General features: G+C 47.4%; 1 protein-coding gene and 1 pseudogene across 2 annotated transcripts in view; one reads left to right on the top strand and one right to left on the bottom strand.

The window, feature by feature from the left end:
- Positions 1–21832, top strand: part of arid4b (AT-rich interaction domain 4B) — a 212052-nt gene that overhangs the window by 110036 nt on the left and 80184 nt on the right. For both annotated transcript variants that reach the window (XM_070884649.1, XM_070884648.1), the window contains exon 15: positions 8869–8966. In XM_070884649.1, coding sequence (XP_070740750.1) covers positions 8869–8966 — 98 coding nt within the window. The remainder of the gene's footprint in view (positions 1–8868; positions 8967–21832) is intronic.
- LOC139267609 (U2 spliceosomal RNA) lies at positions 3070–3304 on the bottom strand (annotated as a pseudogene).

Below are 21832 nucleotides of genomic sequence, written 5' to 3'. Positions count from 1 at the left end.
AGAAACAGTCCTTGTCAAACATCAGCATAGATTTGTGTATGCTTTATGGAACCCACTGCCCATTGTTTGAGTAAAGTGATTCTGTCTCACAGACTGCTGCCTTCAAGGTGACACTGTTTCAAAGTTTTATGGATATCAGAATCCGACACTTTTAATGCAGCAGCTAGTTATGTTTTTGAAATAGCTGCAACAGATGGGGAGACAAGGTGCAGCTCCATACAAAATCCTGACAACAACAGTAACTAGTAGGGATTATGGGGCTTACTCCCTTTCAGAAGTGTGTTTGGCTTTCTTAGGGCAGCCAAAGGAATACAACTTTGTCTGTTGAACCCTTTCACGAACTGGTCAGAAGCTGCTGTGTTGTTGACTGACTTCAACAACTTGCTGTACTATCATCATCATCATCAGAAGTCCCTCTAAAAGTGAATTCTTAGGTGGCTGAACAGTCCAATACGGGAATTACAGTCTCTGTCACAGGTGGGACAGACAGTGGTTGAGGGAAGGGGTGGGTGGGACTGGTTTGCCGCACGCTCTTTCCGCTGCCTGCGCTTGTTTGCTGCATGCTCTCGGCGATGAGACTCGAGGAGCTCAGCGCCCTCCCGATGCACTTCCTCCACTTTGGGTGGTCTTTGGCCAGGGACTCCCAGGTGTCAGTGGGGATGTTGCTCTTTATCAGGGGAGGCTTTGAGGGTGTCCATATAACGTTTCCTCTGCCCACCTTGGGCTCGCTTGCCATGTAGGAGTTCCGAGTAGAGCGCTTGTTTTGGGAGTCTTGTGTCGGGCATGCGAACAATGTGGCCTGCCCAGTAGAACTGGTCGAGTGTGGTCAGCACTTTGATGTTCAGAACACAAGTTAGCTGTGTTCTGTTACTGTTTTGCTTCTGTGAATGACTCTCTCGCTGAAGGAACCGGTTCAGCCTGTTGCAATAGTGTTTGGAAAGGCAGATTTTAATTGTCTTCAGAAGTGACGCGGACATGTAGTGGAAATCCTGCATGTGATCCAGAGACAGCAAATTTGTTTATTGTTTGCTGGGCCACAATATCTCATATCCCAGATTACTTTGTGCAAGAAGCCTCACTTCAGTTCGTAGGAAGTGCTGGCTTATGGCAGCTGGCGTTTATGTTGGGTGCGAGAAGCCTGAATCGCGACGGCTCAGTCCTTGTGATGGTGATTGAGGTCAGGAACTCACTGGGTGGGGAAATTGGGAGGCGACAGAGCTGCACGGTATTGCTCCATGGTGCTCTATGTCGGACTAGCAGCGCGCTGTACTACCCACCAGTCAGATATTTTTATACCAGGGGTTGAACTGGTGTCCTCGGGAGATTGCAGCGTCTGCACCACCATAACCAGCAGCAGTCGTCCTTGGGGCGGAAATTCGATCATGCCTCTGTTGTGGCGTTAATCCTGACGGAGCGGTAAATTTTGCGCCAGGAAATGGTTTGCGCCTCCAGCCGCAAAATTCAGCTGGGCCCCGAGTGTGGGGCGGGGTGCTAAGGGAGGCGTTGCACTGCTCTTTTAGGGTGTGAGGCCATAGAGCGCCCTGAGAGAGAGGCTTCCGTGGAGAAAAAATCTGGGGGAAAAAAACACCAAAAACATACCCAATACCTGACTGACACCACGTCAAAATTGCAAAAATTAAAAGATTGAAAAACAATCTCACTTGCCTCAGGTCAACACTCACTGCGGCCGGTACAGCTCGGACCGCCAGCTTTCACACGCGGTCCCGCTAGGGGGCGCTATGGGGCGCGAAACAAATATCGAGATGGTGTCGCGACCAGGGGGCATTGCACACCGGCTCACCTCTCCCGGGTGGTACTGCTGCACGCCCCGCAAACCCGGCACTGAATATCCCCCCGGCGGGGCACTGGAAGCTGGCCGTCCGCCCAGAAATAATTTCTACCCCCCCCCCGCGGGAGAAAACAGAGGCAGCAACATGCCAAAAATCCATCCCCTTGTATTTTCAGAGCCAGTTAGTTAATAGCTGCAGTTGCCTTAGCTTGAAAAGTCTCCCAATTAATCAAATTGAGTTACTTTCAACTTCACCCCCAGTCTCCCTCTGTTGAAAGTCACAGTGCATGCACTAACTATGTAGACAGGTGACTTTTTCCATTTGTTTGGGGTGATTTTAATTAAAATAGGTAAATGAGGTTTTCTGTGAAGTTTGCAATCTATAGAGAGCAGCGTGCATTCAGTTTGGGACAGCTCAAACTCTCTTTCCGTCTGATAGAATCATGTTGCTGTACGTAAAGCCTGTTCTAGTGTTTCCGCGTCCCTTCAACGTGGGAAAACTCCCAAGGCATGTCACAGGAGTGTAATCTGACAAAAATTTACACCGAGCACATAAGGAGATTTCAGGAGGGATGATGCAGGTTTTAAGGAAGATCATAAAGGAGGAGAGAGAGGCGGGGAGGTTTCGGGAGAGAATTCAGGGCTTGGGGCTAGGCTGCTGAAAGCACGGCCAACAATGGTGCAGTGAAGGGAGAGGCCAGAATTGAAGGAGTGCTGAGATCTCGGGCGGTTGTGGGGCTGGAGGGGGTTACAGAGATAGACAGGGGCGAGGCCGTGGAGGGATCTGAAAACAAGGAGCCAGTCTCGGTCGCCGAGCATCGGGGTGATGGATGAGTGGGACTTGGTACGAGTTCGGCCACGAGCAGCAGAGTTTTAGTTGGGCGAAAGTTTATGGAGGGTGGGAGATTGAAAGCTAGCCAAGAGTGCATTAGAATAGCCGCGGCTGGATGAGAGTTTCAGTATTTGTGATCAGGTTAACGTCACAGTGCTGTCAAAATAAATTGGGGAGAGGCAGGGGGAAGGGCTCATCCAAGATTGAACTCTATTCCTGTATAAAGACCAATATGTCCAAGGCTTTGTTGGGGGGGTTGGCGGGGGAGGAAATAATTATGAGCATTAATGCTTATTAAAGGACACAAATTGCTTCAGGTGATGAGAGTCGCTTTTTTAAAAAATTCGTAGCCAATCTTTCCAATTCTTTGTCAAATCACAAACGCCAGAGGTCACCTTGCACACATCAAGGATCACTCTGCGCCAATGCTCTTAGCCAAAAGGCCGAGAGCCACTGCACCGTTCCTGGAAGTACTGCAATACCAGGTTCATGCCATGGAGGTGGATGGGTCAGGCCCCCCACACACCTCCGTGGAGGTGGATGGGTCAATCCACCCCACCCACCTCCTATTTCCAAAAAGCAAGCATATACCTTCCTGATCCAGGGAGAACCACTTTGGGGTCATGGTTACTCCCCTGTCAGGTCAGTTACGCATGATCTTAGCCAAAAGGCCGAGAAGACGCTTGCCTTGTCAGTGTCACCCAGCTGCATCTTGAGAACAGCTTAAAAAATGAAATCCAGCCATTTCCTGCAGTTTAACATCTGTTGATGGCCGTCAGCCACTTTGGCCCTAAGCTCTGGCATCCCCTCCCTAAACCTGTCTGCCTCTCTCTCCTCCTTTATGATGCTTAAACATTACAACAGTGACTACACTCCAAAAGTACTTTGTTGGCTGTAAAGCGCTTTGAGACGTCCGGTGGTCATGAAAGGTGCTATGTAAGTCCAAGTCTTTGTTTCTTAAGATGTTCCTTAAAACCTACCTGTTAACTTCCCTAATATCTCCTTAGCTGGCTTGGTTTTGTTTAATAATGCTCCTCGGAAGATCATTGGGACGTTAAAGACGCTATATAAATACAAGGGGGTCAAAGTTCGGTACTGCTGTTTTGGAGGCGTTGACACTGCCTGATCGGTGATTTTACCGGCAGGCGGTAATCACCGCCTCAAACTGCCAAATTCAGTTTTGCCGCCCAAAGATGAGAGAGCAGCGCTAAAAGTGGCAATGCACCGCTCATCCTCGGGCGCCAATGGAGTGTTAGCTCAGAAGGCCGACTGAATTTCCCCACGGTAGGCTGCCGGCTTTCGAGTTGGAAAAACTGGGGAAAAAAAAGTTTACGAAAACTTCTCTGACCCACACTCACACGTCCCCATTGGTGCCATTAATATATAAATGCTGTAACAATTAAAGTTAACAACTTACCTTGATCTCTGGACACTCCCACCCCGGGATTCCCGATGTCCCACCAGCTTTCCCAGGCCGTATGGACGCCTGCCGGTAAGGCCACCGTACCTACCTAATTTCGCAGCCGCTCGATGACGTCACCCCATGGGTGGCGGTAGTGTGTGCAGCGATACGTCTTGGTACCATACCCACCGCCCAACTAAATTTACCGTGAGCCCAGGAACCTGCTTCCCGCTGACAATAAGCACTTAGCCGCCTCTCTCCGGCACTAACTGGTGGCGTTAGAAACCAAATTTCAATCCCAAGTTGTTGGTGGTCAGGAGTTTTGGGATTCTCTCTGGGCTTGTTCACCCTCCTCCAGTGGCAGCCGAGATACAGCTCAGTTTTCGGGGGTTCCACCGGTGCAGCAATGATGATCACCATCGCAATAATCCAACACGGTACTCATTCTGCTGTTCTCCAGCAAGTAGCTTCATACAACAGTCATCAGTTCAAAGAAGCATAATAGTCATAAATGTCCCATCCAATCTTAAATGGAATGTTGTGAGCAATATTACTTTGTATCGTAATACAGAATCAGAGAATGATACAGCACAGGAGGAGGCCATTCATCCCATCGTGCCAGTAGTGGCTGTCTGAAGGAGCTATTGAATTAGTCCCACTCTCCCTGCTCTTTCCCCATCGCCTTGCAAATATTTCCCCTTCACGTACTTATCCAATTCCCCTTTTGTTTACTATTGACTCTGCTTCCAGCACCCATTCAGACAGTGCATTCCAGATCACAACAACTCCCTGTATTTAAAACAAATTCTTCTCTGGTTCTTTTGCCAATTACCTTAAGTCTGTGTCCTCTGGTTACTAACTCTTCTACCACTGGAAACAGTTTCTGCTAATTTACTTTATCAAAACAAAAGCAAAATATTGTGCAAATGGGTGGACACGTGCCAATGAAATTTAACGCAGAAAAGTGCGAACAGATACATTTTGGTACGAAGAGCGAGGAGAGACAATATAAACTAAAGGGTACAATCCTAAAGCGGGTGCATGAACAGAGATACCTGGGGGTATGTGTGCACAAATCATTGAAGGTAGCAGAGCAGGTTGAGAAAGCAGTTAAAAAGCATATGGGATCCTGGGCTTCATAAATAGAGGCATAGGGTACAAAAGCAAGGAAATTATGATGAACCTTTATAAATCACTGGTTAGGCCCCAACTGGAGTATTGTGTCCAACACCGCACTGTAGGAAGAAGGCCTTAGGGTGCAGAAAAGATTTACGAGAATGATTCCAGGGATAAGGGACTTCAATTATGTGGATCGATTAGAAATTCTGGGATTGTTCTCCTTAGACCAGAGAAGGTTGAGAGGAGATTTGATGGATGTGCTCAAAATCATGAGGGGTCTGGACAGAGTAGATAGAGAAACTGTTCCTATTGGGGGAAGGACCGAGAACCAGAGGACACAGATTTAAGGTGATTGGCCTCCCATTAGTCTTCTGCCAGAGAATTGGGAAATTTTTAAAAGCTAGCAAGAGAACGACTAAAAAAAAATGATTGAGAGAGGGAAGATAGATTATGAAAGTAAACCAGCATGAAATATAAAAATAGATAGTAAGAGTTTCTACAGGTACATAAAAAGGAAAAGAGTGGCTAAAGTAAATGTTGGTCCCCTGGAGGATGAGACTGGAGAATTAATAATGGAGAACAGGGAAATGGCAGAGATGTTGAACAAATATTTTGTATCGGTCTTCACGGTAGAAGATACTAAAAACATCCCAATAGTAGATAATCAAGGGGCTATAGGGAGGGAGGAACTTAATACAATCACTATCACTAATGAAGTAGTACTAGGTAAAATAATGGGACTAAAGGCGGACAAGTCTCCTGGACCTGTTGGCTTACATCCTAGGGTCTTAAGAGAAGTGACTGCAGAGATAGTGGACGCATTGGTTGTAATCTACCAAAACTCCCTGGATTCTGGGGCAGTCCCAGAAGATTGGAAAACCACAAATGTAACGCTCCTATTTTAAAAAAAGGAGGCAAACAAAAAGCAGGAAACTATAGCCTAACATCTGTCATTGAGAAAATTATAAAGGAAGCAGTCGCGGGACATTTGGAAAAGCATGATTCAATCAAGCAGAGTCAGCGTGGTTTTATGCAAGGGAAATCATGTTTGACAAATTTGCTGGAGTTCTTTGAGGATGTAACGAGCAGGGTGGATAAGGGGGAACCAGTGGATGTGGTGTATTTGGATTTCCAGAAGGCATTAGATAAGGTGCCACATAAAAGGTTACTGCACAAGATAAAAGCTCACGGGGTTGGGGGTAATATATTAGCGTGGATAGAGAGAGGATTGGCTAACTAACAGAAAACAGAAAGTCAGGATAAATGGGTCATTTTCCGATTGGCAAACAGTGACTCGTCGGGTGCTGCAGGGATCGGTGCTGGGTCCTCAACTATTTACGATCTATATTAATGACTTGGATGAAGGGACCGAGTGTAATGTAGCCAAGTTTACTGATGATACAAAGATGGGTGGGAAAGCAAATTGTGAGGAGGACACAAAAAATCTGCAAAGGGATATAGACAGGCTAAGTGAGTGGGCAAAAAGTTGCCAGATGGAGTATAATGTGAGGTTATCCACTGTGGCAGAAATAATAGAACAGATAATTTAAATGGAGAAAAAATTGCACAAAGTGCTGCAGTACAGAGAGACCTGGGGGCCCTTGTACATGAAACACAAAAAGTTAGTATGCAGGTACAGCAAGTAATCAGGAAGGCAAATGGAATGTTGGCCTTTATTGCAAGGGGGATAGAGTATAAAAGCAGAGAAGTCCTGCTACAACTGTACAGGGTATTGGTGAGGCCACACCTAGAGTACTGCATACAGTTTTGGTCTCCGTAGTTAAGGAAGGATATACTTGCATTGGAGGCTGTTCAGAGAAGGTTCTTTTGGTTGATTCCGGAGATGAGGGAGTTGACTTATGAAGATAGGTTGAGTCGGTTGGACTTATACACATTGGAGTTCAGAAGAATGAGAGGTGATCTTATTGAAACATATAAGATAATGAGGGGGCTCGACAAGGTGGATGCAGAGAGTATATTTCCACTCATGGGAGAAACTAAAACTAGGACACTCAGAGGGTTGTTAATTTATGGAATTCTCTGCCCCAGAGAGCTGTGGAGGCTGGGTCATTGAATATATTTAAGGCGGAGATAGACAGATTTTTGAGGGTTATGGGGAGCGGGCAGGGAAGTGGAGCTGAGTCCATGATCAGATCAGCCTACTCATGCTCCTATTTCTTATGTAAGAACCAAAGACGACATGAGTGGTTAGGATCTGGAATATACGGCCTGAAAGGGTGGGAGAGCCAGACTCAATCATGGCTTTCAAAATTCGAATTGGATAAGTACTTTAAAGAAAAAAATGTGCAGATCTGCGGGGAAAGGCTGGGGGAAGTGGGACCAGTACCTGAAGTGCTCTTGCAGAGAGCCGGCATGGGCTCGACAGGCCAAATGGCCACCTTTTCGTGCTGTAACCAGTCTCTGATTCTGAAATAAAAGCCGAAACCGCTGGAAGCACACAGCAGGTCAGGCAGCATCTGTGGAGAGAGGATCAGAGATAACGTCTCAGCTCAATGACCTCTCAGTAAGAACTGAAAGATGTTGGAGATTTTTAAGATAGCACAGAGCCAGAGAAAAGGGTGGCAGGGAAAGAACAAAAGGGGAAGGATCTGTAATGGGGGTTGGGGTGGGGGTGGGGGGGGGAGAGGAGGAGGGCTGAGATTGAATGACAAAAGGGATGATGGTGCAAGGCGAAAGGGGCTGGTGATGGGATAAAAGAGGAGGTGTTCCATGCTTCCCTCTGCTATCCTGCCCTCTGCTATCTTGCTGTAACCATTTACACCTCCTGCGAACCCATCTTCTGTTTCTCTACTTGTCTCATTACAGTCACCTTTTTCCCTCGCTCTGCAACTACTTAAGAACTGTTACATCACTGTCTACTTACTGCAGTTGTACAGGACCTTGGTGAGGCCACACCTGGAATATTGTGTGCAATTTCGGACTCCTAATCTGAGGAAGGACATTCTTGCTATTGAGGGAGTGCAGCGAAGGTTCACCAGACTGATTCCAGGGATGGCAGGACTGACATATGAAGAAAAACTGGATCGACTAGGCTTATATTCACTGGAATTTAAAACAATGAGAGGGGCTCTCATAGAAACATATAAAATTCTGACGGGACTGGATAGGTTAGATGCAGGAAGAATGTTCCCGATGTTGGGGAAGTCCAGAACCAGGGGTCGCAGTCTAAGGATAAGGGGTAAGCCATTTAGGACCGAGATGAGGAAAAACTTCTTCACTCAGAGAATTGTGAACCTGTGGCATTCTTTACCACAGAAAGTTGTTGATGCCAGTTTGTTAGATATATTCAAAAGGGAGTTAGATGTGGCCCATACGGCTAAAGGGATCAAGGAACATGGAGAGAAAGCGGGAATGGGGTACTGAGGTGAATGATCAGCCATGATCATATTGAATGGTGGTGCAGGCTCGAAGGGCCGAATGGCCTGCTCCTGCACCTATTTTCTATGTTTCTATGTAACATCTTCCCGCCCTGCTGAAAGGTCATTGACCTGAAACATTAACTCTGTTTCTCTCTCCACAGATGCTGCTGAGTATTTCCAGCATTTTCTGTTTTCATTATTTGGTATTGTGTCAGCTGCTCTATACAGCATGTGGCAGTATATTTTGTTCAGGTGCTTTTGAATTATATTGCATACTGGAGCTAGAGTTTTTGGTGCTTTCTTTTTGTTACAAAGTAATACTCACCGACTGCATTGTTGTCCCTAGATTGAAAGTGGTGCAGTGTGGAAGCAGGTCTATCAGGATCTAGGAATCCCTGTGATGAACTCAGCAGCAGGTTACAATGTCAAGTGCGCGTACCGGAAGTAAGTCCCTTGTTTAATTTCATTTTGCTGGACATATTAACGTGCATTGAGAGTTTATTTTGCCACTATGTGCAGTATCTGTAATATGCAATTTATACTTTTGTAAATTGGCAAGCGTACCCTGTATTCACTGTCAGCCCTGGCTCGGTTGGTTGAGGTTTCAAGCCCCACTCCAGAGACTTGAGCACACAACACAGAATACTCCCAGTACAGTTCTGAGGGAGTGCTACACTGCTGTCTTTCGGATGAGACATTAAACTGAGGCCGCGTCTGCTCTCTCAGTTGGACGTAAAAGATCCCACAGCACTATTTTAAAGAAGAGCAGGGGAGTTCTCCCCGGTGTCCTGGCCAATATTTATCCCTCAACCAACATAACAAAGACAGATTATCTGGTCATTATCACATTGCTGTTTGTGGGAGCTTGCCGTGCACAAATTGGCTGCCGCCTTTCTGACATTACAACAGTGACGACACTTCAAAAGTACATTATTGATGTGAAAGGCTTTGGGACATCCTTGGGTTATGAAAGGGGCTGTAGAAATGCAAGTCTTTTTGTATCAAGAATGTCTCAATGATTTCTTTGTTTTATATAATTAAGCGTTTAATTTTTTTCACATGTTTCGAGTTATTCTGACTGCTGACTCCAGACAGGAGAGAGCGACCCCTCCCAGTAGTGTCTCAACACCCCACCCAATTTCCTGACCCCGCCCCCCCCCCCCCCCCCCTCGTCCCAGCCTAAGTTCATGACCCGCACCTCCCAGCCCAAGTTCATAACTCCCCCGCACCACCCCCCTCCCCGGTCAAGTTCCTGCTTCCCTCCCCCTCCCAAATCCAAGTTCCGCCCCAGCTCAATTTCCTGACTACCCCTCCCCCAAGCCCAAGTTCCTGAACCCCACCCACCCCAAGTTCCTGAACCCCTCCCCCCACCCCAAGTTCCTGAACCCCTCCCCCCAGCCCAAGTTCCTGAACCCCTCCCCCAACCCCAAGTTCCTGAACCCCTCCCCCCAGCCCAAGTTCCTGAACCCCTCCCCCAACCCCAAGTTCCTGAACCCCTCACCCCCCCCCACCCCAAGTTCCTGAATCTCTCCCCCAAGCCCAAGTTCCTGAACCCCTCACCCCCCCCCACCCCAAGTTCCTGAATCTCTCCCCCAAGCCCAAGTTCCTGAACCCCCTCCCCCCCACCCCAAGTTCCTGAACCCCTCCCCCAAGCCCAAGTTCCTGAACCCCTCACCCCCCCACCTCAAGTTCCTGAACCCCTCACCCCCCCCCCCACCCCAAGTTCCTGAACCCCACCCCCAAGCCCAAGTTCCTGAACCCCTCCCCCCCCACCCCAAGTTCCTGAACCCCTCCCCCAAGCCCAAGTTCCTGAACCCCTCCCGCCCCACCCCAAGTTCCTGAACCCCTCCCCCGCACCCCCAAGTTCCTGAACCCCTCACCCCCCAGCCCAAGTTCCTGAACCCCTCCCCCACCCCAAGTTCCTGAACCCCTCACCCCCCCAGCCCAAGTTCCTGAACCCCTCCCCTAGCCCAAGTTTCTGAACCCCTCAATCCCCCCCAGCCCAAGTTCCTGAACCCCTCCTCCCCAGCCCAAGTTCCTGAACCCCTCACCCCCCCAGTCCAAGTTCCTGAGCCCCTCCCACTCCCAGCCCAAGTTCCTGAACCCCTCACCCCCCCCCCCCAGCCCAAGTTCCTGAACCCCTCACCCACCCCCCCAGCCCGAGTTCCTGATCCCCTCACCCCCCCCCCCCAGCCCAAGTTCCTGAACCCCTCCTCCCCCAGCCCAAGTTCCTGAACCCCTCACCCCCCCCCAGCCCAAGTTCCTGATCCCCTCACCCCCCCCCAGCCCAAGTTCCTGAACCCCTCCTCCCCCAGCCCAAGTTCCTGAACCCCCCCCCCCAGTCCAAGTTCCTGAACCCCTCCCCGGCCACCCCAAGTTCCTGAGCCCCTCCCACTCCCAGCCCAAGTTCCTGAACCCCTCCCCCAAACCCAAGTTCCTGAACCCCTTCCCCCCCCCCCCCAGCCCAAATTCCTCACCCCCCCCTCCCAGCCCAGGTTCACTGCCCTCCCCTCCGCCCAAGTTCCTGACCCCAGCCCCCCCCCCCCCACCCCCGGCCATATTCCTGCCCCATCACCCCCACCCTTGAACCCTTCTGCCCCTCCCCGTTCTCCCAGCACATCCTGACGCCCCTCGCCGCAGCCCAAGTTCCTGCTGCCCCCCCCCCCCCACCAAGTCCCAAGTTCCTGCCCCCCCCCCCACCAAGTCCAAAGTTCCGCCCCAGCCCAAGTTTATAAACCCCCCCTACCCCCGGCCCAAGAACCTGAGAATGAATTCAGAAGGGAAGGCTTTGGAGGTAGTTCAGAGAAGGTTCACTCGGTTGATTCTGGGGATGAGGGGGTTGACTTATGAGGAAAGGTTGAGCAGGTTGGGCCTCTACTCATTGGAATTCAGAAGAATGAGAGGTGATCTTATCGAAACGTATAAGATTATGAGGGGGCTTGACAAGGTGGATGCAGAGAGGATGTTTCCACTGATGGGGGAGACTAGAACTGGAGGGCATGATCTTATATTAAGGGGCCACCCATTTAAAACAGAGATGAGGAGAAATTTCTTCTCTCAGATTAATCTGTGGAATTCGCTGCCTCGAAGAGCTGTGGAAGCTGGGACATTGAATAAATTTAAGACAGAAGTAGACAGTTTCTTAAATAATAAGGGGATAAGGGGTTATGGGGCGCGGGCAGGGAAGTGGAGCTGCGTCCATGATCAGATCAGCCATGATCGTATTCAATGGCGAGCAGGCTCGAGGGACCGTGTGGCCTACTCCTGCTCCTATTTCTTATGTTCTTACGAAGTAAAGCATAAATTGGATAGCAAGAATCTAGAAAGCGAATCTGTAAGGCCGAGGAAACAGGGCTTAGTATGTAATAAGCAAGGAGGTCTTCTGGTGCTGAATGGTATATACTTTAATGCAAGGAGTATAGCTAATAAGGCGGATGAGCTGAGAGCACAGGTAAACACTTGGGAGTATGACATGATAGCCATCACAGAAACATGGCTGAAAGAGGGGCAGGTTTGGCAGATCAATATTCCTGGCTACAGGATTTTTAGACAAGATAGAGAGGGTGTAAAAAGGAGGGTGGGGGATGGGTAGTTGTGGTACTGATTAAAGAAACTATTACAGCGGTGAGGAGGGATGATATGTTGGAGGGATCATCAAATGAGGCCATATGGGTCGAATTGAAAAATAAAAAAGGAGCGATCACACTGCTAGGCGTGTATTATAGACCCCCAAACAGTGCGAGGGAGATAGAGGAGCAAATATGTAGGCAAATTGCTGTGAAGTCCAAAAACCATCGGGTAGTAATCGTAGGGGATTTTAACTATCCAAATATTGATTGGGACAAATTTAGTGTGAAGGGTATAGAATATACGGAATTCTTGAAATGCATTCAAGAGAACTTTTTTTAGTCAGTATGTAGCAAGCCCAACACGAGAGGGGGCGGTCTGGATTTAGTTTTGGGGAATGAAGCTGGGCAGGTTGAAGGGGTATTAGTGGGAGAGCACTTGGGTGCCAGTGACCATAATTCAGTCAGATTCAAGTTGGTTATGGATAAGGACAAGAATAAGCCTGGAATAAAAGTTCCGAATTGGGGAAAAGCTAATTTTGCTAAGTTAAGGAGTGATTTGACCATGGTGGACTGGAAACAGCTCCTTGTGGGTAAATCAGTGTCGGAACAGTGGGGGGCATTTAAGGAGGAGATCCGGAAGGCTCAGGCCAAACATGTGCCCTTAAAGAAAAAGGCTGGGAAAAATAATTCTAGAGCCACCTGGATGTCGAGGGACTTACAGCGGAGGATTAAGAAAAAAAGGGACGCTTATGTTATATACCAACGGCTAAATACTTTAGAATCTTAAGAGGAATATAGAAAGTTAAGAGGCAAAATTAAAAAGCATATTAGGAATGCTAAGAGAGAGCAGGAGAAATTCTTGGCCAGTAAAATTAAGGAAAACACTAAGATGTTCTGTAAATATATTAAGAGTAAGAGGGTCACTAAAGAAAGGTTAGGGCCTATTAGAGACCATTAGAGGGTAATCCTTGTGTGGAGGCAGAAGATGTTGATAGGGTTCTTAACGAATACTTTGCTTCTGTTTTCACAAAGGAAAGGGGTAATGCAGATACTGCTATCGAGGAGGAGTGTGATATCCTGGATGAAATAAATATAATGAGAGAGGAATTTTTAAAAGGGTTTAGCAGCTTTGAAAGTAGATAAGTCCCCAGGCCCAGATGGAATGCATCCCAGTCTTGTTGAGCAAAGTAAAAGAGGAAATAGAAGAGGCCTTGACCATCATTTTCCATACCTCTTTGGATCTGGACATGGTGCCGGAGGATTGGAGGACTGCTAATGTAGTACCCTTGTTTAAGAAGGGGGAAAGGGATAGGCCGAGTAATTACAGGCCTGTCAGCCTAACCTCAGTGGAAAAATTCCTGAAAGACAGGATAAATCTGCATTTGGAAAGGCAATGATTAATTAGGGACAGTCAGCACAGATTTGTTAAGAGAAGATCGTGTTTGACTAACCTGATTGAATTTTTTGAGGACGTAACCAGGAGGGTCGATGAGGGTAGTGCACACGATGTAGTATATATGGACTTTAGCAAGGCTTTTGATAAGGTCCCACATGGTAGACTGGTCATGAAGGTTAAAGCCCATGGGAAACAGGGCAAAGTGACAAGTTGGATCCAAAATTGGCTTGGAGGTAGGAAGCAAAGGGTAATGATTGATGGATGTTTGTGTGACTGGAAGGATGTTTCCAGTAGGGTTCCGCAGGGCTCAGTACTGGGTCCCTTGCTTTTTGTGGTATGTATCAATGATTTAGATTTGAATATAGGGAGTATGATTAAGAAGTTTGCAGACAACACTAAAATTGGCTGTGTGGTTAATAAAGAAGAGGAAAGTCATGGGCTGCAGGAGGATATCAATCTACTGGTCAGGTGGGCAGATCAGTGGCAAATGGAATTTAATTCAGAGAAGTTTGAAGTGATGCACTTTGGAAGGGCTGATAAGGAAAGGGTATACACATTAAGCGATAGGCCACTTAATAGTGAAGATGAACAAAGGGACCTTGGAGTGCTTGTCCACAGATCCCTGAAAGTAGCAGGCCAAGTGGATAAGGTGGTTAAGAAGGCATACGGAATGCTTGCCTTTATTGGCTGAGGCATAGAATATAAGAGCAGGGAGGTTATGCTTAAATTGTATAATACTTTCGTTAGGCCACAGCTGGAGTACTGCATGCAGTTCTGGTCGCCGTGTAATAGGAAGGACACGATTGCACTGGAGAGGGTGCAGAGGAGATTTACTAGGATGCTGCCTGGAATGGAGAATCTTAGTTATGAGGACAGATTGGATAGGCTGGGTTTGTTCTCATTGGAACAGAGGAGGTTGAGAGGAGACCTCATTGAGGTGTACAAAATATTGAGGGGCCTGGACATAGTGGATAGTAAGGGTCTATTTCCATTGGTGGAGGGGTCTCTTACGAGGGGGCATAGTTTTAAGGTGGTTGGTGGAAGGTTTAGAGGGGATTTGAGGGGGCGCTTCTTTATGCAGAGGGTTGTGGGGATCTGGAACTCGCTGTCAGGAAGAGTGGTGGATGCAGAAACCCTCACCACTTTTAAGAGATGGTTGGATGGGCACTTAAAGTGCAGTAACCTGCAGGGTTACAGACCTAGAGCTGGTAATTGGGGTTAGACAGGGTGACTTTTTGTTGGACGGCGCAGATATAGTGGTAAGTACTGCAGGAAATAGAATACGGCCAGGGTGATCTCCTGGACGAATGTCGATCGCCTGGATGGTCGGAGAGGAATTTTCCCAGATTTTGTCTCCCTAAATTGGCCTGGGTTTTTATCTGGATTTTGCCTCTCCCAGGAGATCACATGGCTCCGGTTGGGGTGGAGTGTAGAATGTTTCAGTATAAGGGGTGTCGCAGTTGTGTGGGGCGGACTGGTTGGGCTGGGTGCTCTCTGCCTTTCCGTCATTGTTCATAGGTTTATATGTAACCTTTAGGGTGCTGACCGAGGGCCGTGTGGCTCTGTGTCGGCCGGCGCGGACACGATGGGCCGGAATGGCCTCCTTCTGCGCTGTAAATTTCTATGTTTCTTGAGTCCCTGACTGCCCCCCCCAACCCAAGTTCTGACCCCCTCCCCTCAGCCCAAGCCCCTGATCCCCCCCCTCAGTCCAAGTTCCTGACCACCCCTCCCCAGCCCAAGTACCGACCCCATCCCCTCAGCCCAAGTCCCTGAACACCACCCCCCCCCTTGCCCAAATTCCTGACCCTTCCCACCCCCCCAGCCCAAATTCCTGAATCCCACCCCCTCCCTCAGCCCAGCCTTAATGGCTGCCAATAGACACTGACCCAAATGATTCAGGATGAATCAAACACATGACACGGAAATGTAAAAAATGTAATTACATTTATTGACCCGGCCGGCAGCAACTCTGGGGTCGGACTAGCAAAGCAACTCGGTTGGCAGCAGCACAGCTCCTCGCGATGCAGTTTCAGGTTCGAGGAGCCTGTGCATGCGCGGGACTGTGGGGGGTGGGGGGGTGGAGGCCAGGCAGGCGTGCGCAGAAGGACACACAAAAAACTGTTGCAAATAATCACTGTGTTGAAATAATTGAGAGGGTAGATAGTGAATGGGGGATCAGAACAAGGGGACAGAATGTTAGAATGTGTGCAAACTGCTTAAAGGTGAATCTCGGATAAACGCCTTCATGGAAATGTGTTGTGCTAATGTGGAACCCTTGCCCCTAATGGCGATAGATTCAAAATCAATTCAGGTTTCCAGAAGGGAGAAGGAGGCCATTCTTTATATTATTGCCAGAGATTCCATGGGATTGTTTGTGGCGAGTGAGACAATGCAAAGGATGGGACTGCATTATATCGTGCATTATTACTGCTAAAATGTGCCGGCTCTCTGAAAGAGCTATCCAATTAGTCCCCCTCACCTGCTCTTTCCCCAGAGCCCTGAAAAAGTTTTCGTTCTCACGTTTTTGTCCAATTCCCTTTTGAAAGTTACTATTGAATCTGTCTCCACCCCCCTTTAAACTCATTTAAAAACCAAAAGTATTGGAGAAAAGGCAGGGGCCTTGCAATTTAAAAAGATACAGCTGCCATGACTAACAAATAGGATGTTGAATGGCCCACTCCTACTTCTCTTTCTGTGTTCGCACTTGGTTACAGATGCTTAAAATGCTGGCTGCTTTTGACCCGTACTGCTGACACGGAAGCAAAGAGCACTTTTCAAATCTGCATTTTGGAGAGTGAGGAGGAGGGTGAACAGCCAGTTGTCGTGGTGCATATAGGTACCAACGATATAGGTAAAAAAACAAAATGGGATGAGGTCCTACAAGCTGAATTTAGGGAGCTAGGAGTTAAATTAAAAAGTAGGACCTCAAAGGTAGTAATCTCAGGACTGCTACCAGTGCCATGTGCCAGTCAGAGTACGACTTGCAGGATAGCTCAGATGAATACGTGGCTTGAAGAGTGGTGCAGGAGGGAAGGATTCAAATTCCTGGGACATTGGAACCAGTTCTGGGGGAGGTGGGACCAGTACAAACCGGACGGTCTGCACCTGGGCAGGGCCAGAACCAATGTCCTAGGGGGAGTGTTTGCTAGTGCTGTTGGGGAGGGGTTAAACTAATATGGCAGGGGGATGGGAACCTATGCAGGGAGACGGAGGGAAGTAGAATGGGGGCAGAAGCAAAAGATAGAAAGAAGAAAAGTAAAAGTGGAGGGCAGAGAAACCCAAGGCAAAAATCAAAAAGGGCCACATTACAGCAAAATTCTAAAGGGGCCAAGTGTTTTAAAAAGACAAGCCTGAAGGCACTGTGCCTCAATGCGAGGAGTATTTGTAATAAGGTGGACGAATTAACTGCGCAGGCAGCTATTAATATGATATAATTGGCATTACGGAGACATGGCTCCAGGGTGACCAAGGCTAAAAACTCAACATATCGGGGTATTCAACATTTAGGAAGGTCAGACCGAAAGGAAAAGGAGGCAGGGTAGCGTTGCTGGTTAAAGAGGAAATTAATGCAATAGTAAGGAAGGACATTAGCTTGGATGATGTGGAATCGGTATGGGTAGAGCTGTGGAACACCAAAGGGCAGAAAACGCTAGTGGGAGTTGTGTACAGACCACCAAAAAGTAGTAGTGAGGTTGGGGACAGCATCAAACAAGAAATTAGGGATGCGTTCAATAAAGGTATAGCAGTTATCATGGGCGACTTTAATTTACATATAGATTGGGCTAACCAAACTGGTAGCAATATGGTGGACGAGGATTTCCTGGAGTGTATTAGGGATGGTTTTCTGGACGAATATGTCAAGGAACCAACTAGAGGGCTGACCATCCTAGACTGGGTGATGTGTAATGAGAAAGGACTAATTAGCAATCTTGTTGTGCGAGGCCCCTTGGGGAAGAGTGACCATAATATGGTAGAATTCTTTATTAAGATTGAGAGTGACACAGTTAATTCAGAGACTAGGGTCCTGAACTTAAGGAAAGGTAACTTCGATGGTATGAGACGTGAATTGGCTAGAATAGACTGGCGAATGATACTTATAGGGTTGACGGTGGATAGGCAATGGCAACATTTAAAGATCACATGGATGAATTTCAACAATTGCACATCCCTGTCTGGAGTAAAAATAAAACAGGGAAGGTGGCTCAACCGTGGCTAACAAGGGAAATTAAGGATAGTGTTAAATCCAAGGAAGAGGCATATAAATTGGCTAGAAAAAGCAGCAAACCTGAGGACAGGGAGAAATTTAGAATTCAGCAGAGGAGGACAAAGGGTTAATTAGGAGGGGGAAAAGAGAGTATGAGAGGAAGCTTGCTGTGAACATAAAAACTGACTGCAAAAGCTTCTATAGATAAGTGAAGAGAAAAAGATTAGTGAAGACAAAGGTAGGTCCCTTGCAGTCAGAATCAGGTGAATTTATAATGGGAAACAAAGAAATGGCAGACCAATTGAACAAATACTTTGGTTCTGTCTTCATGAAGGAAGACACAAATAACCTTCCGGAAATACTAGGGGACCGAGGGTCTAGTGAGAAGGAGGAGCTGAAGGAAATCCTTATTAGTCAGGAAATTGTATTAGGGAAATTGATGGGATTGAAGGCCGATAAATCCCCAGGGCCTGATAGGCTGCATCCCAGAGTACGTAAGGAAGCGGCCCTAGAAATAGTGGATGCATTGATGATCATTTTCCAACAGTTTATCGACTCTGGATCAGTTCCTGTGGACCGGAGGGTAGCTAATGTAACATCAATTTTTTAGAAAGAAGGGAGAGCGAAAACGAGTAATTATAGACCGGTTAGCCTGACATCAGTAGTGGGGAAAATGTTGCAATCAATTATTAAAGATGAATAGCAGCACATTTGGAAAGCAGTGATTGGGATCGGTCCAAGTCAGCATGGATTTATGAAAGGGAAATCATGCTTGACAAATCTTCTGGAATTTTTTGAGGATGTAACTAGTAGAGTGGACAAGGGATAACGAGTGGGTGTGGTGTATTTGGATTTTCAAAAGGCTTTTGACAAGGTCCCACACAAGAGATTGCTGTGCAAAATTAAAGCACATGGTATTCGGGGTAATGTATTGATATGGATAGAGAACTGGTTGGCAGACAGGATGCAGAGAGTCGGGCTAAACGGGTCCTTTTCAGAATGGCAGGCAGTGACTAGTGGGGTGCCGCAGGGCTCAGTGCTGGGACCCCAGTTATTTACAATATACATCAATGATTTAGATGAAGGAATTGAGTGTAATATCTCCAAGTTTGCAGATGACACTAAGCTGGGTGGCGGTGTGAGCTGTGAGGAGGATGCTAAGAGATTGCAGGGTGACTTGGACAGGTTAGGTGAGTGGGCAAATGCATGGCAGCTGCAGTATAATGTGGATAAATGTGAGGTTATCCACTTTGGTGGCAAAAACACGAAGGCAGAATATTATCTGAATGGCGGCAGATCAGGAAAAGGGGAGGTGCAAGGAGACCTGGGTGTCATAGTACATCGGTCATTGAAAGTGGGCATACAGGTACAGCAGGCGTGAAGAAGGCAAATGGTATGTTGGCCTTCATAGCTGGAGGATTTGAGTATTGGAGCAGGAGGTCTTACAGCAGTTGTACAGGGCCTTGGTTAGGCCTCACCTGGAATATTGTGTTCAGTTTTGGTCTCCTAATCTGAGGAAGGACATTCTTGCTGAGTGTAGCGAAGGTTCACCAGACTGATTCCCGGGATGGCAGGACTGACATATGAGGAGAGACTGGAGCGACTGGGCCTGTATTCACTGGAGTTTAGAAGGATGAGAGGGGATCTCATAGAAACATAAAATTCTGACGGGACTGGACAGGTTAGATGCGGGAAGAATGTTCCCGATGTTGGAGAATTCCAGAACCAGGGGACACAGTCGAAGGATAAGGGGTAGGCCATTTAGGACTGAGAGGAGGAGAAACTTCTTCACTCAGAGTTGTTAACCTGTGGAATTCTCTACCACAGAGAGTTGTTGAGGCCAGTTCGTTGGATATATTCAAGAGGGAGTTAGATATGGCCCTTATGGCTAAAGGGATCAAAGGGTATGGAGAGAAAGCAGGAAAGGGGTACTGAGGGAATGATCAGCCATGATCTTATTGAAGGGTGGTGCAGGCTCGAATGGTCTGCTCCTGCACCTATTTTCTATGTTTCTATGCAAGATTCAGTGCCCGAACAGAAGTAAAAACTTGGGCCTGAATCGGCACGGCTCCGTTTTAACAGTAATAATGCACGATATAATGCAGTCCTATCCTTTGCATTGTCTCACTCGCCACAAGCAATCCCATGGAATCTCTGGCAATAATATCAAAGTAGTACGGAAAGAAAGATTTGCATTTATATAGCGCTTTTCACGACCATCGGATGTCTCAAAGTTTGGCATGTAGTCACTGTTGTAATGTGGGAAACACGGCAGCCAATTTGCGCACAGCAAGCTCCCACAAACAGCAATGTGATAATGACCAGATAATCTATTTATTTGTTCTGTTGATTGAGGGATAAATATTGGCGCCAGGACACTGGGGAGAACTCCCCTGCTCTTCTTCGAAATAGTGTCATGGGATCTTTTATGTCCACCTGAGATGGCAGACGGGGCCTCGGTTTAACGTCTCATCACAAAGACGATGCTTCAGACAGTGCAGTATTCCTTCAGCATTGCACTGGGAGTGTCAGACTTGAACCCACAACCTTCTGATCCAGAGGCGAGTGTACTATCCACTGAGCCACAGCTGACACCATATGGACTGCATACATTTCCTGTCCCTCACTTTCCAGGCGACCCGTGTACTTGCATGAATTACTGTGTTGTATTTTGGTCGTGATTTGTTCAAATTTCGCATCCTTCATTCAGCAGCACAGAAATAAAAATCTGCCTATTCTGAAATTCAGAAATGTACACTGGACATCTGGAAAGGCTGTCAATCAAAGATAGAAACGGGCAAATCAATCAATCATTTAAAAAAAATCTTTAGCTGCTATTTTGATTCTTTGCCCAGCTGACTACAAACCGATAATAATGTCCGTTTCTAACAATGTTTAAAAAAAAAATGAATAATTTGAAAAATATTTCAACTTGCTCCTAAAATTGGAAGTGTGTCTACTAATCTTTGCCCTCGCGGCCTAACCTTGACCAGGGGCCTGGTGTCTCACTCTAAGGCTGCTAGCTGGGCACCTGTTGCAGCCCTGAGCACACATTTATCAAACAAGAAAAAGCCTGTGCGCGATCCTCCCGCCCTGCCATGTCCCGATCCTACCCACGTGAGCCTCCTCCCATTCTGTTTACTTCGTCTCGCCTTATCAACATATCCTCCTATTCTTTTCTCCCTCATGTAACTTCCCCTTAAAAACGTCGATGCAATTCGCCTCAACCACTCCATGTCTTATAAGAACATAAGAAATAGGAGCAGGAGTCGGCCATTTGCCTACTCCGCCATTCAATATGATCATGGCTGATTTGAATTTCTCCTACTTGTTTATATTTGAGCAGGGGCAGCACGGGCCAGCCCAGCCCAGACTGCGATATGTGAGCGCACCAGGTCCGTGCAGCCAGCAGAGTTGGTTTCTAGTCGTCCTGGTTAATCCTTGCCACTGGACCAAGACCTAGCTCTATCAAGCCCGTGTAGTGGCTGGTGTACAACGGCCACCACATGTTAAAAAAATCCACGCACAGGCATCTTCCACCCCCTCAATTGGAGTTCAGAACTGGAACATCGGGTCCTTCATTGAAACATTTGTGAACTCATCCCTTTTGGTGTGGAAGCAAGTCATCCTCGTTCGAGGGACCGCCTATCACGAAGCTGATGATGACTGATCTGATCATGGACTCAGCTCCTCTTACCTGCCCGCTCCCCATAACTCTTCATTATCGTTCAAAAATCTATCCATCTCCACCTTAAATATATTCAATGACCCACCCTCTGGGGCAGAGAATTCCACAGATTTACGACCCTCAAAGAATAAGTTCCTCTTCATCTCCATTCTAAATGGGCGACCCTTTATTAAACTATGCCCCCTAGTTCTAGATTTCCCCTATGAGAGGAGATAACCTCTCTGCATCCACCTTGTCGAGCCCCCTCAGTATCTTATATGTTTCAATAAGATCACCTCTCATTCTTCTAAACTCCAATGAGTATAGGCCCAACCTAATCAACCTATCTTCATAAGTCAACCCCTTCATCTCAGGAATCAACCTAGTGAACCTTCTCTGAACTGCCTCTAAAGCAAGTATATCTCTTCAAAACTGTGTGCAGTACTCGAGGTGTGGTCTCACCAATACCCTGTA

The sequence above is a fragment of the Pristiophorus japonicus genome, chromosome 7 (assembly GCF_044704955.1).
Source record: "Pristiophorus japonicus isolate sPriJap1 chromosome 7, sPriJap1.hap1, whole genome shotgun sequence".
Classification (NCBI taxonomy): Eukaryota; Metazoa; Chordata; class Chondrichthyes; family Pristiophoridae; genus Pristiophorus; species Pristiophorus japonicus.
Note: the sequence above shows the minus strand (reverse complement) of the source record. Positions and strands in the feature narration are given on the sequence as shown.